Source organism: Artibeus jamaicensis, unplaced genomic scaffold, assembly GCF_021234435.1.
Source record: "Artibeus jamaicensis isolate MK-2021 breed Jamaican fruit bat unplaced genomic scaffold, CSHL_Jam_final contig_3206, whole genome shotgun sequence".
Taxonomy (NCBI): domain Eukaryota; kingdom Metazoa; phylum Chordata; class Mammalia; order Chiroptera; family Phyllostomidae; genus Artibeus; species Artibeus jamaicensis.
The window spans coordinates 2,021,766-2,044,480 of NW_026521757.1; the positions used below are offsets into that span (position 1 = coordinate 2,021,766).

At 33.5% G+C, this 22,715-nt stretch overlaps 1 protein-coding gene across 2 annotated transcripts in view; it reads left to right on the top strand.

Annotated features, from left to right (window-relative positions):
- Positions 1–22,715, top strand: part of EPHA6 (EPH receptor A6) — a 911,975-nt gene that overhangs the window by 391,479 nt on the left and 497,781 nt on the right. For both annotated transcript variants that reach the window (XM_037132782.2, XM_037132783.2), the window contains exon 5: positions 2,733–3,068. In XM_037132782.2, the coding sequence (XP_036988677.2) occupies positions 2,733–3,068 (336 nt within the window). The remainder of the gene's footprint in view (positions 1–2,732; positions 3,069–22,715) is intronic.

Sequence of the window (22,715 nt, forward strand, 5' to 3'; positions counted from 1 at the left end):
AGACAAAAGAGCAATAATATTAATATGTCATTCTGTAGGAAGACATTATTACAGTAATGATAATGTATCTTTATCTGCCAGGCATAAGTCTAGGAGAAGCTACACTTGTCCCTGTGCTCTAGTGTGTAATCCCTTCCACATCTTCCTTTCTGAACTCAGACATTCCTGCAACTCTCTGGAATGTGAAATGGCATAAAGCAACATACGCAGAAACCTTTTAAAAAAAACTAACCATTTCATTTCTAGGTCTACCTTTAGGTGATATAATAGAGATAGCTAAGGACCCTATTCTTTTGATTGCTAATTTCGGGATGCAGCAAGAAGAAAAAGGAAAGTATATCATAACATTACTTAATATCTCAAATCCAAGATACGGTCATGTAGATTTATGACTAATGTTCAGCTACTCTGACACCACATAAACAGATCTCACTAAGGGGTCCCCTGTCTTCATGCAGACCATTCCCTACCCAGCAGCCAGAATGCTCTTCTTAAAAAAACATTGCTTCATCATGGCCAAGAAATGGAAACAATTAAAGTATCCTTGCACAGACGAATGGATAAAGATGTGGTATATATATAAAATAGAACACTACTCAGCTATAAGAAAAAGTGAAACACTGCCACTTGTGATATGGATAGATCTTGAGAATATCATGCTAAGAGAAATAAGTCAGACAGAAAAAGTCAATATTTTTATTATTCTGTTTATGTGTGAGTTTATCTAGCCATTCAACTAAAATTAAATAGCAAAAAAGCAGAAATATCTATCATATTCACACTATAAATCCAAGACCTTGCAGACTATCTGGCACACATGAAAGTCATTAAAAAGTTTATTCAGTGAATGAATGAGTATAATCCAGAAGAAGCTTATATTAAAACTACTTTTTTATGAGGAGAAAATGTTGCAGAGAAATTCTTTCCCACCTTCTAAGCAAATTTTCTTAGGAGCATAAATTTTAAAAGTTGCTACAGATTTATAAATACATGTAAGCCTTCTAAAAGTGAACAGAAATGATATTTCATTAGCTATTTATGTAGTGAATTATTTTCAGAGTATGTATTATGAGCATAGTCTCTTCCAGGAAAGATGCTTTATTTCACATACAATACATAGTGCAGTTGCTGGCAACCAGGAGACTTTCAATTAATATTTGTTCAATACTTATATCAAACTGAAGTTTGAAGAACTCAGACATGTATGAAAGATCATTGACACAATTTTTTAAAAAGACTGGAATAGTTAAAGCGTTCAAGTATTCTGTGTGGTGGGATCGTATGGAAAACCAGTTTTCAGAGAATGCTGTAGGAATATGCTCATCAACTCCTGTGACCCACTTGGTTAATGCAGTCTTGGCAACAAATATGAGGATCGTGTGGGTCTCCTTATCAGCTTTTTTTAAGAGTTTTTTTTATGGTTTTATTTATTTATTTTTGGAAAGAAAGGAAGGGAAGGAAAAAGAGAGGGAGAGAAACATCAATGTGTAGTTGCCTGTCAATCATCCCATACCAGGACCTAGCCTGCAACCCAGGCACGTACCCTGAGCTGGAATAGAACCAGCAATCCTCTGGTTGCCAGGCCCACACCCAATCCACTGAGCTGTACCAGCCAGGGCTCTCCATCATCTTTTAAAAAGACACCTGTGCTTAACAGAGTTAGCCTACATAAAAGGCTAGTCACCATATTTTATGTACATTTTACATTTTTCAAATAATGCTTTTATCCCATGAAATTAGCAAGGCCCTAATAAAAACCTTCCTCATGTTTCCAGTTTCCTTTTCTCTTCCTCTTTTCCTAACCTGTCTATTCACCCTAAATTTATTTCGTTTTATCTTATGTTATGTTTTTATTTTATTTTATTTTATTTTATTTTATTTTATTTTATTTTATTTTATTTTATTTTATTTTATTTTATTTCTAATCCTCACCCAAAGACTTATTTATTGATTTTAGAGAGAAGGGAAGGGAGGGAGAAAGAGGGATAAAAACACTGATGTGAGAGAGCAACATTGATTGGTTGCCTTTCATAGACATCTTCGTGTGTACAAAACCCACAGCCCAGGCACATGCCCTGACCAGGAACCAAACCCACAACCTTCAGATTTGCAGGATTAGGCCCAACCAACCAAGCCATACCTGCCAGGGCTGTGGCCATTTATTTTCAACCTGTAAGAAATGGATACAGGGATTGTTGAAGGTAATTAATGGTAGTTTTATCTGTATACCAAGTATAGTATGAAGCCAGAAAAACTAAACACAACAGAATGTATACACATATATATTCATATAATAATAATATACACATATTGTTATAACACATGTATGATATTATTTTTTCAAATTTTAAAAATGGTGAAGTAATTATTAAGATGTAATTAAAACTATAACATAATTTAAAATGATGTTTGATTAGTAAATATTTTCCCTCACCAAATTTAAAAGAGGGTAATTACCATATCTCTTGGAGGTCTACAGCTTCTTATGTTAAATATTGAAATTCATATATCAAAAAGTTAGATTATAGACTATCTTCACCCCTAAGGACTCCTTTCTTACTGGACTTTGTCAGATGTTTTTAATCATGTGTATTTTTTATCGTTCCAATCAGAAGAAAGAGCTCAAACTAATATAATAGACCAACAAGTATTTATTGATGAAGTTTTCAAGTTGGCACCATAATTTTATTGTCCTATACATGTACATTTGTTTTTTAATTGCTTTTCTCTAGGGCCACCATCAGCTCCTAGGAATGTGGTTTTTAACATCAATGAAACGGCCCTTATTTTGGAATGGAGCCCACCAAGTGACACGGGAGGGAGAAAAGACCTCACGTACAGTGTGATCTGTAAGAAGTGTGGCTCAGACACCAGCCAGTGCGAGGACTGTGGTGGAGGACTCCGCTTCATCCCGAGGCACACGGGCCTGGTCAACAGTTCCGTGATAGTTCTTGACTTTGTGTCTCATGTGAATTACACCTTTGAAATAGAAGCCGTGAATGGAGTTTCTGAGTTGAGTTTTTCTCCCAAGCCATTCACAGCTATTACAGTGACCACAGATCAAGACGGTAAGTTCTACCGCTGTTTTTTCAAAACAGACCCATAATTCCCCTTTGATACATAATACTTTTCATAGGCTTATCTTTACTGATGTATAATTGTATACTCTATACATTACAGCATTTATTTCCTGGTTGTTTCCTAAGGTAAAGATGTTTTCGATATCACTTTTTAGTAGTTTGGTTAATTACATACAATGCTTCTCTCTGTTTTCTGTGAGTTTATGTTTTTTATATAGCCATATACAAAATTATCTTAATGAGTCAACTCATGTTGCTTACCAGTAAGTATTAGACATAAATGAGATGTTGTTAAATGAATTCAAATTAAGAAATGACTTATGCTGCCATTTTGTCCATAACAAAAAAAAGTAGAATTTATGTTCATTATAACTCATGTCTGTATTGTGAAAAGATTTACTCAGCATACTTAACCATGATCCAGGAATATGTCCCAGTGCTATCGTTTAGGTACAGTTTGGAAAAAGTGACTAAACTGCCTTTTAAAAAAAAATCCAATTTCTTTCAGTTAAATATTCCCTTTATAATGCTATTGATTTTTGCTACAACATAATTAGGTATGAATATTCCTATGGCATTTTATAAGTATATATTCTCTTTAATTCTTCCATAACATAATTTATTGCAGAGCATGATACAGGCAAAGCTCTGGAGACTTTAAAAACTCTCTTCAAGAAGTGCTCATAAATTATGTGAATACACAATGATTATCTTATGTAATAAAAGTACATGAACATGTATGAAACACATTTGTAAAGATAAAAGTCCATAACATACACCAAAAGTGACATTAATGACAGTTTAAATAAAAGTATATTGAAAGTGTTGGAATAGAACTAGGCAATAAAAAAGAGCAATTAATACAAGCTCTTGGATTAACTCTATGGGCACAATGGTGAGTGTGAATGCCAATTTTAAATGTTGACATACTGTATGATTCACTTGTATAACATTCTTGAAGTAACACAATAATAAATATGGAGAATGGATTAGTGGTGACCAGGGAGTAGGGACTAGGGATAGAGAGATTTGGCTGTGAATGGGTAGCAGGAGGAAGCTTTGTAATAGTAATACGGTTGTTTCTTACTTGTGGTGGTAGTTACATGAAGCTCCATAGGTGATAAATTGCACACACATACACGAATACAGGAGTCCTGTATGGATTTTATCAATGCCAGTTTCCTGGTTTTGATATTCTACTACAGTTATGCAGGTAGTTAACACTGGGAAGGGTTGGGTAAAGGATACATGGAACCTCACTATACATTTTTTTGCAAATTTCTGTGAATCTATAATTATTGGAAAATACAAAGTTAAAAACATTGCTAAACCTGTAAAATGTGCAGGGAGAAAACTTTAATATTCTACTGAAATGTATTTGAAATTGATGTGACTTTTATTCAAAATGTTACACGTAAGTTCACTTTGCTGATGTCTTCAGCAATGCATCTAATAAATAAAGAAAACACAAATAGTATTACACAATCACCATCTTTGTATTTTGTTAGCAGATTATTTCTAAGGCATTTTTGCTACTATCTACTAAAAATCTCTATAAAATATATGTGTTAATATGCTTCATAATTTCATACATACATATGGTAGTCTTTCACTCTAGGATTAGAAATTTATTTAATCTACTTTTCTCCTTAGCAAAAGGATAGAATGAGAGAATTCATTAACAGTGTTGATATAAGGACTGAAGATATATTAAGCATGGAATAAGATATAGTACCCATAGATCAAGACTATATATTTTGGATGGGTAATATCATTAAGGAATCTTGCCTAATAGGTTTATCTTTGTTGAAGAAACAATTATTGCTAATTTAATTTGACCTTTTCAGATATGATTAGTAATAAATCTATATATTTAAATTTTATTTGGAAAATATATAAAGGTCCCAAACCGAACTAAAATATGCTACATGTATACTTAATAAAATATTATGACCAGCCTTACATGCATGAGTGACTATCATCATGTCATCATTTTTAGAGACACCAAGACGCCCCTCTCTCCTTGTGCCTGAAATTCTGACACTAGAGATTCACATCTTTAAAAATGAAAATACTCCAAGCAGGGGTAACATTATGAAATACCTCCTCTATGGACATAGAGTCACTCTTTTCATATCAAAAGGGGTCAGATCCTGGTGCTGGGTAAAGAAGAATCTTTTAGAAACTGGAATGTCCAAGAACCAGATCTCAGCTGTCATTGTACTGACCACCTTGAAAAGATGATACTTTCACTGCTGCAGACAGACGGAGGGATTTCTGATCATTTCGCTTGGGTACCTTCGGAAATACTCTTCAAAGTGCCTGAGAGGCAAATTTCCAATGTTATCTGATAACATGTTGCAGTTTCATTGGACTGAAGGGACCACAGTAATTTATTTGTTTCATTATCTATAGGTTACATATTATTGTTTTTGCAATAAAGTGTACAAGCAATATGTGCTACTCATAAACCTTTAATTTATTCAATGTATGAACAATGGTGAGTGAGCCCTTATAAACCTTACATTCTGGTGGGGAGGCAGATTGTACACAGGTTACTTGACAAGTATGTAATCAGTACTGGAGTTAAGTCCTACAAAGCGGAGAAGCTCTGGATGCCCTAACATCATGTACTCTCCAGGTCTGGAAGATGAGGGCTGCCCTTCCTGAGGAAACACCGTTTAAATTAAGTTCTCTCCTGAGAGATGACTAGAATGTGACCAGGCAAAATGAGATTGGGAAACAAGAAAGAATTCTGAGTAGAAGGAATGAAGAAAAGGTTGAGCAGTTGAGGAATTATACACTGATGAGTAATGTATCAAGAGCATATGTTAAATAGTTTGTCTGTTACAGAGTCACAGAAGGATTTGAGGAAGGAACTGGAGATTTAACCTAAAAATTGGAGAAATGAGTGGGTGCATCTGCAAATTGTCCAAGGCAAATTAGACAATCAGCATTTATCAGAAAATGCTGATATATTATTAGAGCCACAAGTAAGGTAAAGAAAATCATCATCGTAATAATATTGTTAATGAAATGACTCTTTTGTGAGTAAGGAAATAAAATATCAGAGACCAAAAGATATAAATTGTTATATTAATTATACTTTTACTGCTCTGTGCACGTACGGTGTGGAACATGCAGATAAAGAAGAATTTTGTGCTGAATTGCCTCTTCTTTCCTGTAATCTTTTCTCATAGTTAAGAAATGTTAAGGAAACCACATTAAACAACCTTGACTTAACTGTTTGCTGTTTACAATTAAACAAATGTTTAAAAAATTTCCAAATGACTTAGAACCACTTAGCTGTAGTTATGTGAAACATTCCTTGATTATTCTGATGCCAGTTGGATAAGTAAGATTATAGATTTAAGACTACGCCTCTCATAATTAGAAATCTTTGCAATAAACCTTAATTAACTGACTTCTGTAATCCCTAAGAGCTATATTTGTAACCTTCTATTTTCATAGTTTATTTACATAGTCCTTAAAGGTGTTTCATTTAGAGAGCAAAACAAGAAAGCAACACCTAGAAAACATTTTATTTTAATCTTCATTTCCTGATAGGAACACTAAGTTGTGTGGTTCGGTGAAAGGGACTTTTCTGGTCAAAACAGTGCAGGAGAATGTTAATCACGGAAATTCAACCTGAAACAAATTGCGTTTGTAGATACTGTGACATGTGCAAAAACCTTTAGGGACCATGTTCAAAATGAAAGACATGCTAAATTTCAAACCAACTCTGCTGGTATTTGCTGCAGGGTCTTTAAAGCAATTATTGTCAAAAGCAGCTTGTCCAATCTATTGGCTTCTTAAAATACACATTCGACACTCCTATCTCTGCCATTGGGCAACTATTCTGTATAGGTGTGGCCTTAGGCCCACATTCTGATTGCATATTTCATGTATTTGCCCATAAATTAATTGAGCTGACATTGAAAATTGATTTAAATCAATAAATTTATATATTTATAAATTTGAGATGTCCATTTAATTTATAGTTTACTGCCTTTAAGAAATACAGTCTATATCAAATGCCAACATTTTGTACGTTGCTAGAGGAGGCAATTAGGGGCACTGTAAACATTCATTTGTTTTTATATCTGAATTTTAATGTATTTTATGTCTGGATATCTCTTAAGGTCCTCACTGTGTTTTCAAAATTTTGACAGCAAATATCCTATTGTTTTTAATCTATGCAAGTCTATTCAGAGTGAGGAATATATATAAAAGTTTTAAATGCTTAACAAAATACACTGACTATAAGCCAATGGCATGATATGTTGAAAGACAATAACCAGATAACTTAAAGTAACAGATATGCTGTGCTATTTGTATTTTTATGTCTCTTAAATATAAGAAATTACATATTCAAAAACTATAGATACCCTACATTGAAGTGTCAAATTTTCCTGTGTCCTCAAGAAAAGTGTTGCTTTTCTGAGAGGTGTACTGAATATTTTATTTTCAAAACATAATCAAAACGTCAGTCCAGTTAATCATAACTAAAAAATCTTTATGGTTCATTCAAATATTAAATTATAATAGACTTTGGATGATTGTAAGCTTCGTTTTTATTCCTGAGAAACGTGAAATTACTTCCAAGTCTGGTGTCATTTTGTGGCATGCATCTTTTGAGTAAACGAATGATATAGCAAAGTCCCTTAGTCCTCATCAGTGAATTCACTGAGGTTAGTCAGTGGCTCAGCTCTTGGCCAAGTACAGGTACTGAACTGCTCCCAGTCAGTTATGTACAAGAGCACGCATGTTTCGCCCTCACTGCACCCTAATCTCATTTTGTAATAGTTTGCTCTCCTGACCAAGCTTCTATGTAAGCTTCTTGATAGCAGGAATGATACAGTAATTGACTAAGAATATCCACTACTTACATTGTCTGTAACAATATATTTCTGTTGATTACATTAACAGAAATTGGAGATGGTTTGAGTTAATTTTTTACTCATTCATTTATTAACTCATTCAAAAATACTTATTATTTACTATCTGTCCAGAACTTTTCTATGTGCTAGGGTTATAGCAACAAATGAGAAACTGAATAACAGGGTACCTGTCTTCATGGACGTTATATTTTAGTGTTGAATAATGATATGTCCTATGCGGAACTAAGCCAAGTAAGATATTTGGAAGTAACAGGGATACTGGCATTTTTACATAGGAAAACCAAAAACACCTATATTGATAACATAATACTTGAGCAGATCATAAAGGAAAGAGAAAACTGTGATTATGTGAAATAAGACTATTCCAGGCAGTGAGAATAAAAAGGGCAAAGCCTTTATATTTAACCAGGACTTTGTCTAGAAGGTAATGAGAAAATAATTACTGCATATTTGTTTTTTAGCATGTGCTAAGCTTCATGCTCACTAAAATCCACTGGTGCTATATTTATAGAATTTGCAACAAAAGATTTTAATCAATATTAAGACATTCTGCTCTGGCTGGTGTGGCTCAGTGGTTGAGTGCCGGTCTGTGAATCAGAGCATTCAATTCTTTGTCTAGGGCACATGCCTGGGTTGTTGGCCAGGTCCAGACCACACATTGATGTTTCTCTCCCTCTCCTTTCCCTTCTGTTCCCTCTCTGAAAAATAAATAAATAAAATCTAAAAAATATTAAGCCATCCTTTAATAGCAATCATACTTTTCTTGTTGATCAGACATTGTTAGAGAAATTTCTTTAATACTAAAAATGAATTTAAGCAATTGGTCTTTAAAGTCGTCAGCTGTCTCTCTAAAGAATTCTCATTTTTACATTTTTGCAGGAAAATGACTGAGTATTTTCTTTAGTAAAAATAATAATATTATGTGTCTGATGCCTCTACTACTACATCAACAATTTTAATGTCATTCATACAAATTGAAAAATAATAATAGAGATTATTTATTAAGTATTTTAAATCCTGTAAAAATAAACCTGGTTAGCAGTGAAAATAAGTGTAGATTAACATACTTTGCCTATTCTATATCAAATGATGTAAGGCTTTACCTTATAGTTAGGCAAATGTCTAGGAAATTATTTGCCTATTTTCATTGTCATTCTTTGTTTTGAAAATAGAAGCCAAATTAATTTCATTAACTAAATTCTGCCAATAAAATAAATAGACTGATTTGGGTAACTGATTCTGATGTGGTTACTATTAAACACTAGGGTTTTAGAAAATATTTTCTGAAAGCCTCTTTTACTCTAAATATTAATGAGTTGAAAAAAATGTATAAGAATAAGGGTAAAAGTTTTTCAATGTTGACAGATTATTGTGTTAGAAATTAAAATGTGAAATGTCTTCACATTTACAGAAAAGTGAAATTTATAAACATTGAAACTAACTGCTACATTTTAATCAGATAAATTTTATATAGCATATTTAGATTAAATAGCTTTTTTCTTCTCTCATGTATTCCTCAACACTTTTCTGTTTGGTTTAGATTTTTAAGCAGTCAGTTCCAGCTACATAATATGTGAAGCCCAGTGAAAAATAAAACTGCAGAAACCTTTGTTCAAAAAGCAGGAGAAAAGAGCCATGAAAGGTACTAAAGTATCAAGCTTTTCCTTCTGTAATTTCTCTCTCAACTTGTCATTATGCTTTTTAATTGCCATTTAAATGTCCTTCCAAGTAAAGAAAAACAAGATTTCAAATCATTAGCATAACCTTTAACATTCATCTTTATATTGCTTAATGCTACTTTTAAATATAAATTAAGAGCATAACTCATACTCAGAGTTATGAAAATTGCACAGTTCTTTTTCTGTAATCCAAGCTCCACTCTATCCCCAGCCCCCAAGGTGTCTCAAGAAAACCAGAACAGAGGAATGTAAGTCAGGCCAGAGAGGGTAGAAGAGGAAGAAAGCTTGTCCCCCAAGCACTGAGTCAGCCAGGGAGCACTGCCAGAGCCCTAGGACACTTGTAGGAAGAATGAAGTTACCCCCAGGTCTTGGAGGCCTTCAAACCCACAGTGGAAGGGAGTCCCAATCGTCTTTAAACCTCCTAACTGGAAACTGTTGCCTACTTGCAGGTGGTGGGTGAGAAACTTGCTCTTTCTAAAACATGGCCTCTGCAGAACAGAAACAGCCAGCACACACAGAGACACCCTCACACTTCTCTACTCCTCAGGGCTAACCTAGCCCCTTCCTATGCACATGTTCAGATTCCCACTGGAGACAGGAGCCAACCCAGGAATGTGATCCTCCCCCCTCAGAGGTAAATCCAGTCATCTTCCCCAGGGGGAAGGTGGCAGCAATGAGGGGTGGAGCAGGGCAGCTCCAGGGAAGACACATCCCAGGAATGTGGGGAGGTGGCCAGAGGCGGGACCTTGCCAAGAGCTGAGGCTTTAAGTTCATAGTGTATGCTTAATTGTCCCATCAGACTTCACTTGGATACATGAGTTCAAAGATAAAATTATTAAGAACTTCAAGATGGCCGTAGCTGAACATTGAACCCTAAGCAGGGTCAGGGAGCCATGCAATTGCAAAGTCACATACATCGAGCCAGCTATGGAAACATTTTACAAAATAAATGGCATTGCTATACTGTATTTTGCATAAAAAGCCCTTTATTTCCAAATTCTCACTTTTAGAGAACTAATTGCTTTTCTCACGATTTTATTTCTTCACTGAAATTTTGCTTAACTTTCTGTATAAAAGTTTCCTTAGGAAACTATAGCAAGAGGTTTACATCATACTTTCCAAAAATTTAGTGCACTCTGTTTGTATATTAAACATGTACATCTTTGTTTGTCATTTGTTGCCAGGATAATGGTATTATATAAGTGCAAACAGAGGGCTGCTGTTCTGTTTGCATAAGACATTTAAAAATGGATTCTCATCTAAGAATATCCCCTTAAAACACAAAAAACTATATTTAATCAAAATCGACTAATGAATAATTAACTCACATTTCAGGTATTTCTTTGTTTTTCCAAGGCAGAGACAAAAATACTTTCTAATCAAAGGAGCAAAAGAAACAGCCTTGAAAAAAGTTCTTAATATGCAAAGATATTTAATGTAGGGTGAAAATACACCTAAAATCAATGGGAAAATTATACATCATTGAATAAAACTGGTTGAGGAAATTATTATTTAAATATTTTAGGTTATCCTTAATGAAGAAAATACCTTAAAATAAATTCCAAATGATTAAATGTAAAATTATAAATTAAATGTAGGTAAATAATAACTAAATGTGAATGGAAAAATTAAAAAATGAATTACAAAGCAAAGGACAGATCAGTTTAATGGAAATTTCATACTTCAGTTATTGTAAGTAAGATGAAAATAAGTGGTAAACTGGGAAAAATACTTGTGATAAATAAACCATAATAAAAATGGGCAAAAAACAAGACCTGTCAATTCTCAGAAGAAATGCAATTGTTTAATATGCATTCAGAAAAATCTTCACTTGCTAAAAATGAAATTGAAATTAAAACACCATTTTAATACTGTTTTAAGTATTAAAGAATACTTAATTAAAAGAAGAAATTAAAACACTATTTCTATTCAAATTGCACTTGTTTTTTGTGTCTTGTAGTGTTCTTTTTGGTAAATGGTAATGCTTAGGGTGTTATTTGGTCAAAACTCTCATACCACTGCAGTAATAATTACAAGTTTATATGGTAATATGTATTCAGCACCGTAACATTATTATACTCTTTAAGTTCACTACTATATGTTAATATCTGAGAAATGTAAGACATATAGAACAACTCTCTATATATATAAAGATATTATTTATAATAAGGAAATGTGTTAATGTCCTAAATGACCAAGAATAAATAATAAGTAAAATGTATTATGTCTATAAGACAGAATGTTAAGACTAATGAATGAAAGTAACGCTACCAATACTGTAAGTGCCATAGTATTGGAAACTCTTTATACACCATCAACCAATTATATAAGTAATTCCTGAGCACATATAATCATAAGAAAATGAATAGCAAGCTTTTCAAATGTTGACACATTCATGTGTGGTAGGATTATTGTTGGTTATTTCTCTAAAGTGACTTGTAAAGTCCTTCCTGATCTGGCCTTGATTATCGTTTTTTAGTTTTTACTTTTACCTGTCACAGCATTTACCATGTTCTACATTTCAATTGTATGTTAGTTTTTTTTTCTATTGGATTTTTTATTGAATTTATTGGGGTGACATTCATTAATAAAATTTTATAGGTTTCAGGTGTACTCATCTACACAATATCCTCTGTGTATTGTACTGTGTATTTATCACGCCAAGTCAAGTCTCCTTGTATCTATTGGATTTTTGGTAAATGTTTATATCCCATGGCCAAACAGCCAAACATAGCAACTTTCATATAAAATCTATGCATGAAATATTTAATAAATAAACTTTTGAATTAAGTGTGTGCATATACGTACATACATACATAGACCTTCCACACCCATGCACACCCACACACTCAGGCAAACTTCTTTTATACTCCATGTGATTCTTTTAAAAAGTTTTAAAGCCATGATACTGTTGTCCTTTAGTAATAAAGTGATTACTGAGGACATCAACAGTTAGCATTCTATATATACACTCATCGTCCTGTAATAACCTACAGAAGGCATAGTGTTCAGTTGTGTAAACCTAAGCAGGAATGCCCTGAAAATATACAGGAGAGATTATTGTCCATTATGTTTTATGGATCTCTAGGGCCCAAACTTTCATATCCTGCATACATTGTTGTCTGCTATTTACCATCTGCACACTCATGAATTTATAGCTCTTAATGCTATTCTTTTTTTTTCCTCTTGAAATATCCAGTAGTTTAGTCATATACAGAGAGAAAACAGCTAGTCAGAATCTGATCAACTCTGAATTCTAGTCCCTAAACTGCTACAATCCAGCTATGTAAATTCAGACAAGTTATCTGATATTTCTGCTGGGCCTCAAAATTATTAATTTGCAAAATGAGTAGATTACACTAGATAACATGAGCATTCTAATATTCAGTAATAGCATTAACATGATGAACATTCTATGCACACAGTTTTTTCATAATTAAAGTCAGTTTTCTTTAGAATTTCAGACTTGATCTAATAAAAATAAGAAAATAACAGTTTAGGGCACAGGTGCCAAACACAAGGCCCCACTTGAGCCAAATCCAGCCCTTCACCTTGTTTCTATGTGGCAGCCGTGCTGAGATCCTTGTCCCTAGTTAAGGAGTAGTTACATTTATACAGTCCTAAAATTACTTTCAGGCCTTTGAAGGCAACCACAAGGCTGATGTGGCCCCTAGTGAAAATGACTATGACACCCCTGATTTAGAGATATAAAATACTCTTTTTGACACCTCTATTACCAATGTCACTCCAGTAAGTTCAATTTTAAAAAATATATCTCCTCCTAAAATGTATTGTAACTATCCATGAATATAGAAACTACTTTAGATTCTATGCTGTAATATGTTGAGGTATTTTTGAAAATTTGACACAGTGACCTCGAGTTGTACATTCATTTTTAGAAGGTAAAGCAGAAGTATCTCAGTAATATTTCCTCACATATTCCAATTTATATCTTTTTTTATTTTCAGTAAGAAAGAATAAAAATGTATTACATTAAACATCTGATGATATAAAGTAGAAACAATTTTCACTGAGCAAAACAATAAGATTGTGTCCTTCCATTTTATCATACTCAGCTCTCTGTCACTTTCAAACTTACTTCTTTTTACTTTCATTTATCATTTTGATTCTATGTTTATTTCTTGAGATTGTTCCTAAGTCACTTTCTTATAAGTTATTTGGCTGTGTTATTTATTTCATCACTTAATTTCATTTTGTAATAAATTCCAAATATAATTCCGTCTTCCAAAAATGAAATTTAAACTTCATGAGTCTGAACTTTTTCACTGTATTTTAATGGTCGGTTGACTCTGTCTCCATAGCCTTGAACAGTATTATGTATAAAGTAGCTGCTCAGTAAATTTTTAAAATAAACGAATGAGCAAACATTTAATAAGCCATATGTGAGATCAGTCCTATGTTTCATTACAGAATAGATAAGAAGGGAAGAAGTTAATGTGTCTTCCTCAAAGGCTTTACTTACTCTAATTGAGGAGACAAAGTTAGAAGACTTAAAATGGCTAGCAAAGTATAAAAGGAAGCTTATTCCTACATTTAGTGTTTATAGTTGAGTTGGAATACTTCCTGGAGGAGCTTTACTCTAAATGAAGAATAGCATTTGGAATGGCCATACAAGGAGGGTTGAGCATTGAGATTATGAAGCCACTCAGGAGGAACGAATTCTCACAGTTTCTGACAGAGTTATAAAAAAGCCTAATTTTTCATGTATCTGAAGAAATCTTCACTGAATCAAGGTTTACACCACAGTCAGTCTTTGGTAAGAAAGCTGCAGAATCATATTCATTTAATTTAGGGGATAATTTTGCATGCAGTAGTATGCACTGGGTTTTAGTAACAGTATTATATTCTGCTTCCTTGAATATAAGCAATGCTGGATAAATACATTTGAATATCAAAGATGAGATTTGCCAGAGAGAGAAGCTTACTATTAGAAGGGGGGTTCTTTTAAGGAAGGAAACAGGCTTAGTGAAAATAATTGCCATCTGGTAGCAAATTTACATGACACTGTTACAAGATGTATATTTTTATAGTGATTTATAAACAACCATTCAAGCTTCCCACAGCAACATCTCTGAGCACTGAACACTTTCTGGTCAAGCCTCTAGGATTTAACTGCTGGGTGTTCAGTTTTAAAACCGTTTTTCATTGATCTGAGCGGTGGAGTTCTTAACTGTAGCTTATTTTCACTTTGATGTCGAAATCCATAAATGCCAGTCACAGCATTTAGGAACTAAAATCATTGGCACAGGAATTTAAATGAAGAGTGATAAATCAAGCCTGCCAGTGGCAACTGCCTCGGCCAGCTGCAAGCACCACAACCACAGTTTTAATAGCCTTACATGCCTAATTTCAAATTAAGTGTGACAAATTAAGCAGGAAGTTAATTACTATCTTGAAACAAATAATCTGATGTTGGTTGGAAAGAACATCATAAAGCTGTGTCTTACCTTAACAGAATACCCTGAGGAAATATTAGAAAATAAAGAGGTACAAATAATGATTTGTTGAGGTAAAAAAAAAAGGGGGGGATGTATTATGAAACTGGTTGGATGAGTCCAGGTAGACCAAAAGGGGTCTTTTTCTGAGAATAGCTCTACTGGTCTAAAGACAGGAAGTGAATTCACAGATGCATCAGAATTTTGGTTCCTACGTGGTGGGTGAAGGAGAGGAAGGCTCAGATACATTTACCTCTACGTCTGCTGACCAGAAATTAGAATGCCTGTCAACTCTTCTCATAGCAAAAGTGCTGAAAGGAACTTAAAGTAATATTACCCTAAAATGAACGTAACCTGAGAAACTCAAAGGCTTTATAAATCACAACATTTTTAACTAGTCCTTCATTTATTTTTCTGTATCCACACTTCACCCTCCGTGGCCCTTATTGTCTTTAGGCATTTATTGGACAGCAAATTCTTCTCTAAGTGACTTCTTACTTGACCTAATGATTTTTCATGTTGTTTGAGGAAATGTTTCAAGAACAAATATGTTCTTTGGAGTATAAGTGGATTTTAGGATGATATAACTCAACCTTCACTTAATGTGATAAAGTTACAAGTTGCTTACTGTGTCAGTTGCCATTTCTAGCACTTGCATAAAATCATAAATTAAATCAACACAATAGGGTATTATTATAAGTGTTTTCCAGAGGTAGAAGCTGACACACAGGAGAGTGTCAGCATCACCCAGTTAAAACATGGACAACCCAGAATTTGTGCCAGGCAGTCTAGGTTAGGACGCATGACTTTTGAAACCTGGGCCTGGAAAGATCAGCAGTAGTTATAAAACTCTAGTTATTTAGTCCCAAGTTATTCATACTGGGATTTTTGTTTCTCTACCTCCCTATTGAAAATTGAAAATATTTTTTTATCTGAAGTTAGATTAAACAAAAAATTGTTATCTTTTTAGCTGACTCTGTAGAAACTGTGGTGAGCCACCACAGTAAATTTATAGACTCCAGGTGGCTTTTGCATTATCCTTGAAGTTCATGAGCTTTATAGCCTCTCACCATGATTATCTCAACTAAATAGAAAACCATGAATTAAAGTAGGATCCTGAAACTCAAAATTATCCTTCTTTCCTTAAAAAGTAGATGTTTATATATTATTCAAAATGTTTTATCTTAATCTTGAAACAAATCATTTTGCTATTTGTTAATAATCATATGGCACATTTTATAAACTTTAGGGAAAAAATTGAAAGATATATTTTAAAAAGAAATGGTTCAAATGTGAAGTGCATATATTCTCTGATATGCCTCTACACATGCATGTATTTTGTCAATTCTGAAAGAAACATGCTTAATAAAACTCCCCAACACCACCCAGCCGTTCTAGTCTTTTGCTGTTGCCCTAAAACCCCAGGCACATTCCTGCCTCATGGCCTCTCCTTTCATTACGTCAGATTTTTGTTAGGATTATATGTTGCCACAAAAAAACTTCCATGGATACTTTATTTAACATTATAATTTTTCATCTCCAGCACTCCCAACTCCATTTCCTGCCTTCCTTTTGTCATAACACTTATCACCATTTCCAATTTTACTCAACTGCTGGTCTGTCTCCCACCAACTTTAATGTGAGCTCCATGTAGGCAAAAACTTCTCTCATGTTTATTGGCTGTATTCCCAAAGCCTACAGAAGAACCTGGCTCGTATGAGGTGCCCAGCGCATGTTTATTGAGCAGATGAATGGATGAATAACTGACTATTTCCTGAAAGTTACATGTCATGATAATTTACTCACTACTTTCTGGCTAAATAGTCTAAAATTCATCCATAAATTAGAATTGATATAAAATTTTATAGGAAAACTAATATTCACAATTTAGATATCTTTCTTATTTTGACATATTAACTCCAGTCAATTATTAAAATACTTTGTATAATCAGCACTTTGTTTTAAAAGCAGATTTTAACTGCCAGCAGAATCAATTTATATTTAGTAATGAGCATACCTCTACTAGGAGCATGGCTTGTGGGTGTGTTTCTGGAGAACTGTAAGACATGTCAAAATTATTTTAAAGCACAAGTGTTTAAAGGCATTGTCACAGCCAGTCTAAGTGTTTCCTTCTTTTTCAGTAGAAGTAAATCCAATTCATTACTGTATCCTCAAGGCCTAGTACAATGCCTACTACCTAGGAGGTATTTATAAATACTTATTGAATTAAGGAATACATGATTAAATAAAAGAATGCATTTTTAAGTTAAATTTTTATTGCACTTCATTAAATAAGGTTTTTAAAGCATACATTCAGAGTACTACATTTATTTGTAATAACTAAAGTAAATAAAGATATAAAACAATTATGAAACCCAGAAAATAATGTCAATAAGGAATTTAACCATTTAAATTTGTTTATTAATATACATCTTATAAAAGATGTAGAATAATAATATCTTTAAGTGATAGAATTTTTCATGATTATATCAAAGTTTTCTATTTTTTTGGTTATAAAGTTATAACTTTTGGTATAAATGTGACATGCAAAGTTAAAAGAAGAAAAATGTAAGATGAGGGGTGTGTTGCTAGAGAGGAGAATGTAATCTGGTAGACATGAAACAACATCTGCAGTTCCTGCTGCTCATTCTAATTCTGGACATAAATTCGAGTAAACTGCAGCATTATTATAGTTTTCTGTACCAAAACTCTTTCATGATATCAACACGACAGTTTTCAATATTTATTCCAAATTAAAAATATGATTATTATATATATATATATATATATTACAAATCTGTTCACATATCCTCCTACAATCTAACTTTTTTCTATAAAGGTCCAGATAGTACATATTTTCAGCCCTGTGGGCCATATATTCTCTGTCAGACTACTGAGTTCTGGCCTTGTAACAGGAAAGTAACCCTAGATAACACATAAAGAGCATGACTAATAAAACTTTATTTATAAAACCAAGTGTTGGAGCCCTGGCTGGTGTAGCTCAGTGGATTGAGGGCAGGCCTGCTAAACAAAGGATCGCGGTTTGATTCCCAGTCAGGGCACATGCCTGGGTTCCCAGCAGGCCACTTCCCAGCAGGGGACACATGAGAGGCAACCATATATTGATATTTCTCTTCCTCTCTCCTTCCCTTCTCCTCTAAAGGTAAATAAATAAAATCTTTAAAAAACAAACAAACAGGTGTTGGAGTGGATTCTGCCCATGGGTCACAGCTTACCAACCCCTGTCCTAGATGATAAAGCTTTATGTTCTCAGATAAAGTAACTGGATGGTTTTCCTTAATATGCCTATAACTTCAAATTTGAAAAAAGAAAAAGGAAAGATTCTCCAAAGGCCTACAATGATCGTCATTTAGAAGTAAACATTTTGAAAGAGGTAGCTAGTAATTTTATTTAAGAAAGGCTTTAAAGGGACATAAGGGTATTTAAGGCTTTCATTTTCATAAAATAGTGTGAAGCATAGGTAATATTAACTAATACAAAAATGAAATTATGGTCAGTTTTTATGTAAATGCATGCACATAGTTAAAATTAGGTGAATTAAATAAATTTTAGTACTACTTAAAAATAACCTCTCAACTAGCCTGTGGAATGGTCACATTTTATATTTCTTCAGTTCCTCCAATATCAGGATCCATTTCAGGATAAGCAAAACGAACTAAAATAATTTAATGGAAATATGTAAAATGCTATTATTCAAACTAAAAGGAATTATTTCTATACAACTATTATTTACAGAGATTTCATATTTTTATAAAAATAAAACCAGGTTTTGTGGCGATTTCACTACCAGTAACAAATACAGCTTATTCCAGCTGTTCAGCTTCTGTTTTATTTGTTGCTTAAGAACTCTGTAAACTCTGTACAAGAACTAATGGCAAAAGCCTGCAGAGATGGTACAGTATGAGGACTATAACATTGAACTGATTTGACTCTTAACCTAGTCTTGAGGAACTACAGAAGCCCTTAGAAAACTAGTAAGAATGAGCTCCAAATGTGGTACTAATATAATACAAAGAAGAGTAAGGATTAAAATTTTTATATTTGGCTTTTTTTAATGTAGGCATGTATATAAGTCTTTCACCAGAAAATTCAATGAGTTCCATATAGATAAAGTCATTTATGTAAAGGTCAGTTGATACTTCACTCTCCATTAGAAGTAAATAGGAATAAAGAAGTATTGTCATGAAAATAGAACAAGAGCCAAAACTTTGAGATCTGTAGCTAATGTATTGTAACAAGAAAAATTTATTATTTTAATGTTGAAATATGAGTTCAATCTGCTTCTTAAAAATTAGTTGAGTATGTTTTTTGTTGTGTGTGTTTGTTTGCTTATTCAAATTGTGGCTGTGGATTCTTATACCTGTGAACATACCATTGGTATGAACAAGTATTAAATAACAAACAATTCCACTAATTTGTTTGTTTGTTTGTTTGTTTATATCACCACCTGAGGACATTCTTATTGATTTTAGAGAGAGGGACAGGGAAAGAGGGAGGGAGAAAAACATTGATGTGAGTGACAAACATTGATCAGTTTGCCTCTTGCACATGCCCCTACTGGGACAGACCCGTAACCTAGACTCGTGCTCTGACACAGAATTGAAACTTTGTCCTTTCTGTTTATGGGGTGATGCTTCAACCAACTGAGCCACACTAGCCAGGGCTTCACAATAAATAAATCTGTATTTTTCCTCTTTTCCCTTTTGTTATTTTTTTCTCTAAGCTCTATGTAGGTGAGACTTGCTTAATGTTTTTCTTTTCTGACCACAGATGATTGGTCCTTTGTGGTCTGAGACACTTGTGCTGACTAAAATGGAGAATTGTAATCCAATATAGATTTACTTTAATAATGCCTATCTGAGTCTAGCTCTTATTAGAATAACAGTTTAAGATCAATAGAAAGGAAGGAAGGAAATATCACAAAAATATCATTTACCACATCTTTCCTGAAATATAGTATGTGTGACTTAAGAGATCAATGTTGGATGACTGACTAAATTAGTGAAAGAATAAATGAAAAAAATACACTCGTACTTATATTTACTATCACTTTTTATTTTTGGCTCAGGAAATTTTGTTCCTCTTTTTTTCTCTTGACCCAAATGGAAGAACATAAAGATATTTAAGTCTAAAAAATTGCCAAACATATGATCGCAGTGAGGTAAGGTTAAATTTAGAGAATTCTAGGCTCGAGAAACACTTTTGTAAGTGTTCCTCTTTACTCTTTTAAGTAGGATAAATATTCATTACTTGTCTTTGTTTTCTGAGCAGTAGAGAGGCTCCCAGAGAATTATGTCTGAAAATGAAGAGAATAAAGATGAATAAATAATTCTACCAGTTAAGAAATATGTATAGTTTTGTTTACCAATATCATCTCCATAAATTCAATAAAAAAGGAGGGAAAGGATTTGCCTCAAAAGTTTGGGGGGAAATGCATTTGGCTAAAAGAAACAGAAAATCTGATTGTATTCCTTAAACAAAAAGGAATTTATTTTTCTCATGTAACAAGAACTGAGTCTTGCTGGAGCTGGTTAAGCTGTTCAGTGATAATCCATGGCTTTAGGACCATTTTTCTTCTCTGTCATACAAAAAGTGTTGGTTTCTAGCCTCAGGATTAAAAATATTCCATCTGTACACCCAGGCAGGGTATCTGTTTTCAAGTCAGAGTAATGGATGTACAAGGAAATGGCAATAATAGCCCTACCTGTCCCTTTTCATTGAGAAAGAAAAAGCTTTTAGCAAACCATAACCAGCAAATTTCCCATGGTTTCCCATGGTTTGCTGGTCATGGGAAATAATGTGAGTTGAACTGGACTCATGGATACAGAGAACAGACTAATGATAGCCGTAGGGGAGGGGGCTTACACGACTGGGTGAAAGAGGTGAAAGGATTAAGAAATACAAATTGGTCATTACAAAATAGTCATGGGGATGTAAAGTACAGCATAGGAAATATTGTCAATAATATTGTGAAAAGTATATATGGTACCAGCTTGTACTGGAAATATCAGGAGGACACTTTGTAAAATACATGATTGTCTCACCACTATCCTGTGCACCTGAAACTATTACAAAATCATATTAAATATAAACTGATACTGAAAAAAATTCTTTAAAAATGTAAAGGAAAGAAATGGCAGATATTTATTCATGTGATTCAAATAATAGTGGACTAAATAAACTAAGGGTATTAATTATAAATCACCTGATAAAATTTATAAAATAATTATTTTATAAATTGTTTTTTATTATTTCTGTAAATGTCTTTTATAATTAAAACGCTCAGATTTTAAAGTTGGTAGATCTTTAAATTCACTGCTAATTTCACAACCCAGTATTAAATACACATGGAATATACTTTATTGTTCTTTTATAGTTTGTTTGGATTGTTTAGTCATTGTCTATGAAAGTGTAATTTTCAGTAAAGGCTAAAAATAATTATAGAATTTAAAAGTTTCAATAATTGGAATGACTTCACACTTAGAGAAAACAAAACTACTCTAAAAATAATTAGAAAAATAATGAAAATATCTTGCAGAAATACTTTTTCCTGTTGAGTCTTACAAATCTGCTAATACTGTTTTTACTTCTCCAGCTCCAGAATACTTTTTAAAAAACGAGAGGGCCAAGAATATGTTGCTAAAAAATCTCCTTCAGGGGTTTCTCTTATCATTTTTTCCTATGCAGGTTAAGAGATCATTTTATTCACCCAAGACTTTTTTCTGTGCTTAAAGCATGTTAGCACAAAAATTAATATGTGTCATCTTGGCTTGCTATAGGGTATATTATCGCATTTGCAACTTTTCGTGCTATAAGAAAAGATATTTTCTACTATTAAGTCAGATTTGCTGTAGCCAACACAATTTTTTAAGCAACTCCATTCTGCCTTTATGACAGAGATGCATTCAAAGTTTCATAGCATAACCGAATTAGGTCAACTTACTTCAGCCAAAACAAGGTGAAAATGTGTCAAGACTGACTGTTTCTTCAGTTTGCCTAATTATTTGAATGCAGTAGCAGAGTTGCCAAGTTTAGACAGTCTTCACAATATTCTCCAGTGCAAAATTCATAAAGAATGTCTCCAGTGCAGACTCAGAATGGCTTTGTTTTAAACTTCTGCAGTCGTAGACAACTGCACAATATTACAAACACATACAGTAAATATCATTGCACAACAGAGATCCTGCAGGTCATTCCCTAAATTCCCAGAGTACAAAAATAGTCTATTTGTAATGATTAAATTTCCCCAGACCGTACCAGTGCCCAAGTACAGGGCCACTGAAGGTTGAAAAGACATACACAGTCCTTCCAGAGCACATCTCACATTTGGAAAGTCAAGCTCTCTTTACCCTCCTCGCTTGGGACAAGTGGAGCGTGACAGCCAGATGATGGGTGATCAAAGACTAAACTGACCAATGTAATTTACATGCACACTGGGACATTTCTGAAATAAAAGAAGTATTTATAAGAGTGCCAGTACAGCAGGCACCAACATGGACTGTGCCAGTCACAGCTAGGTGTAAATAGTTTGATACACTGATGGAATAGAATGAATGAGCTTTTGTATGGACACATTTC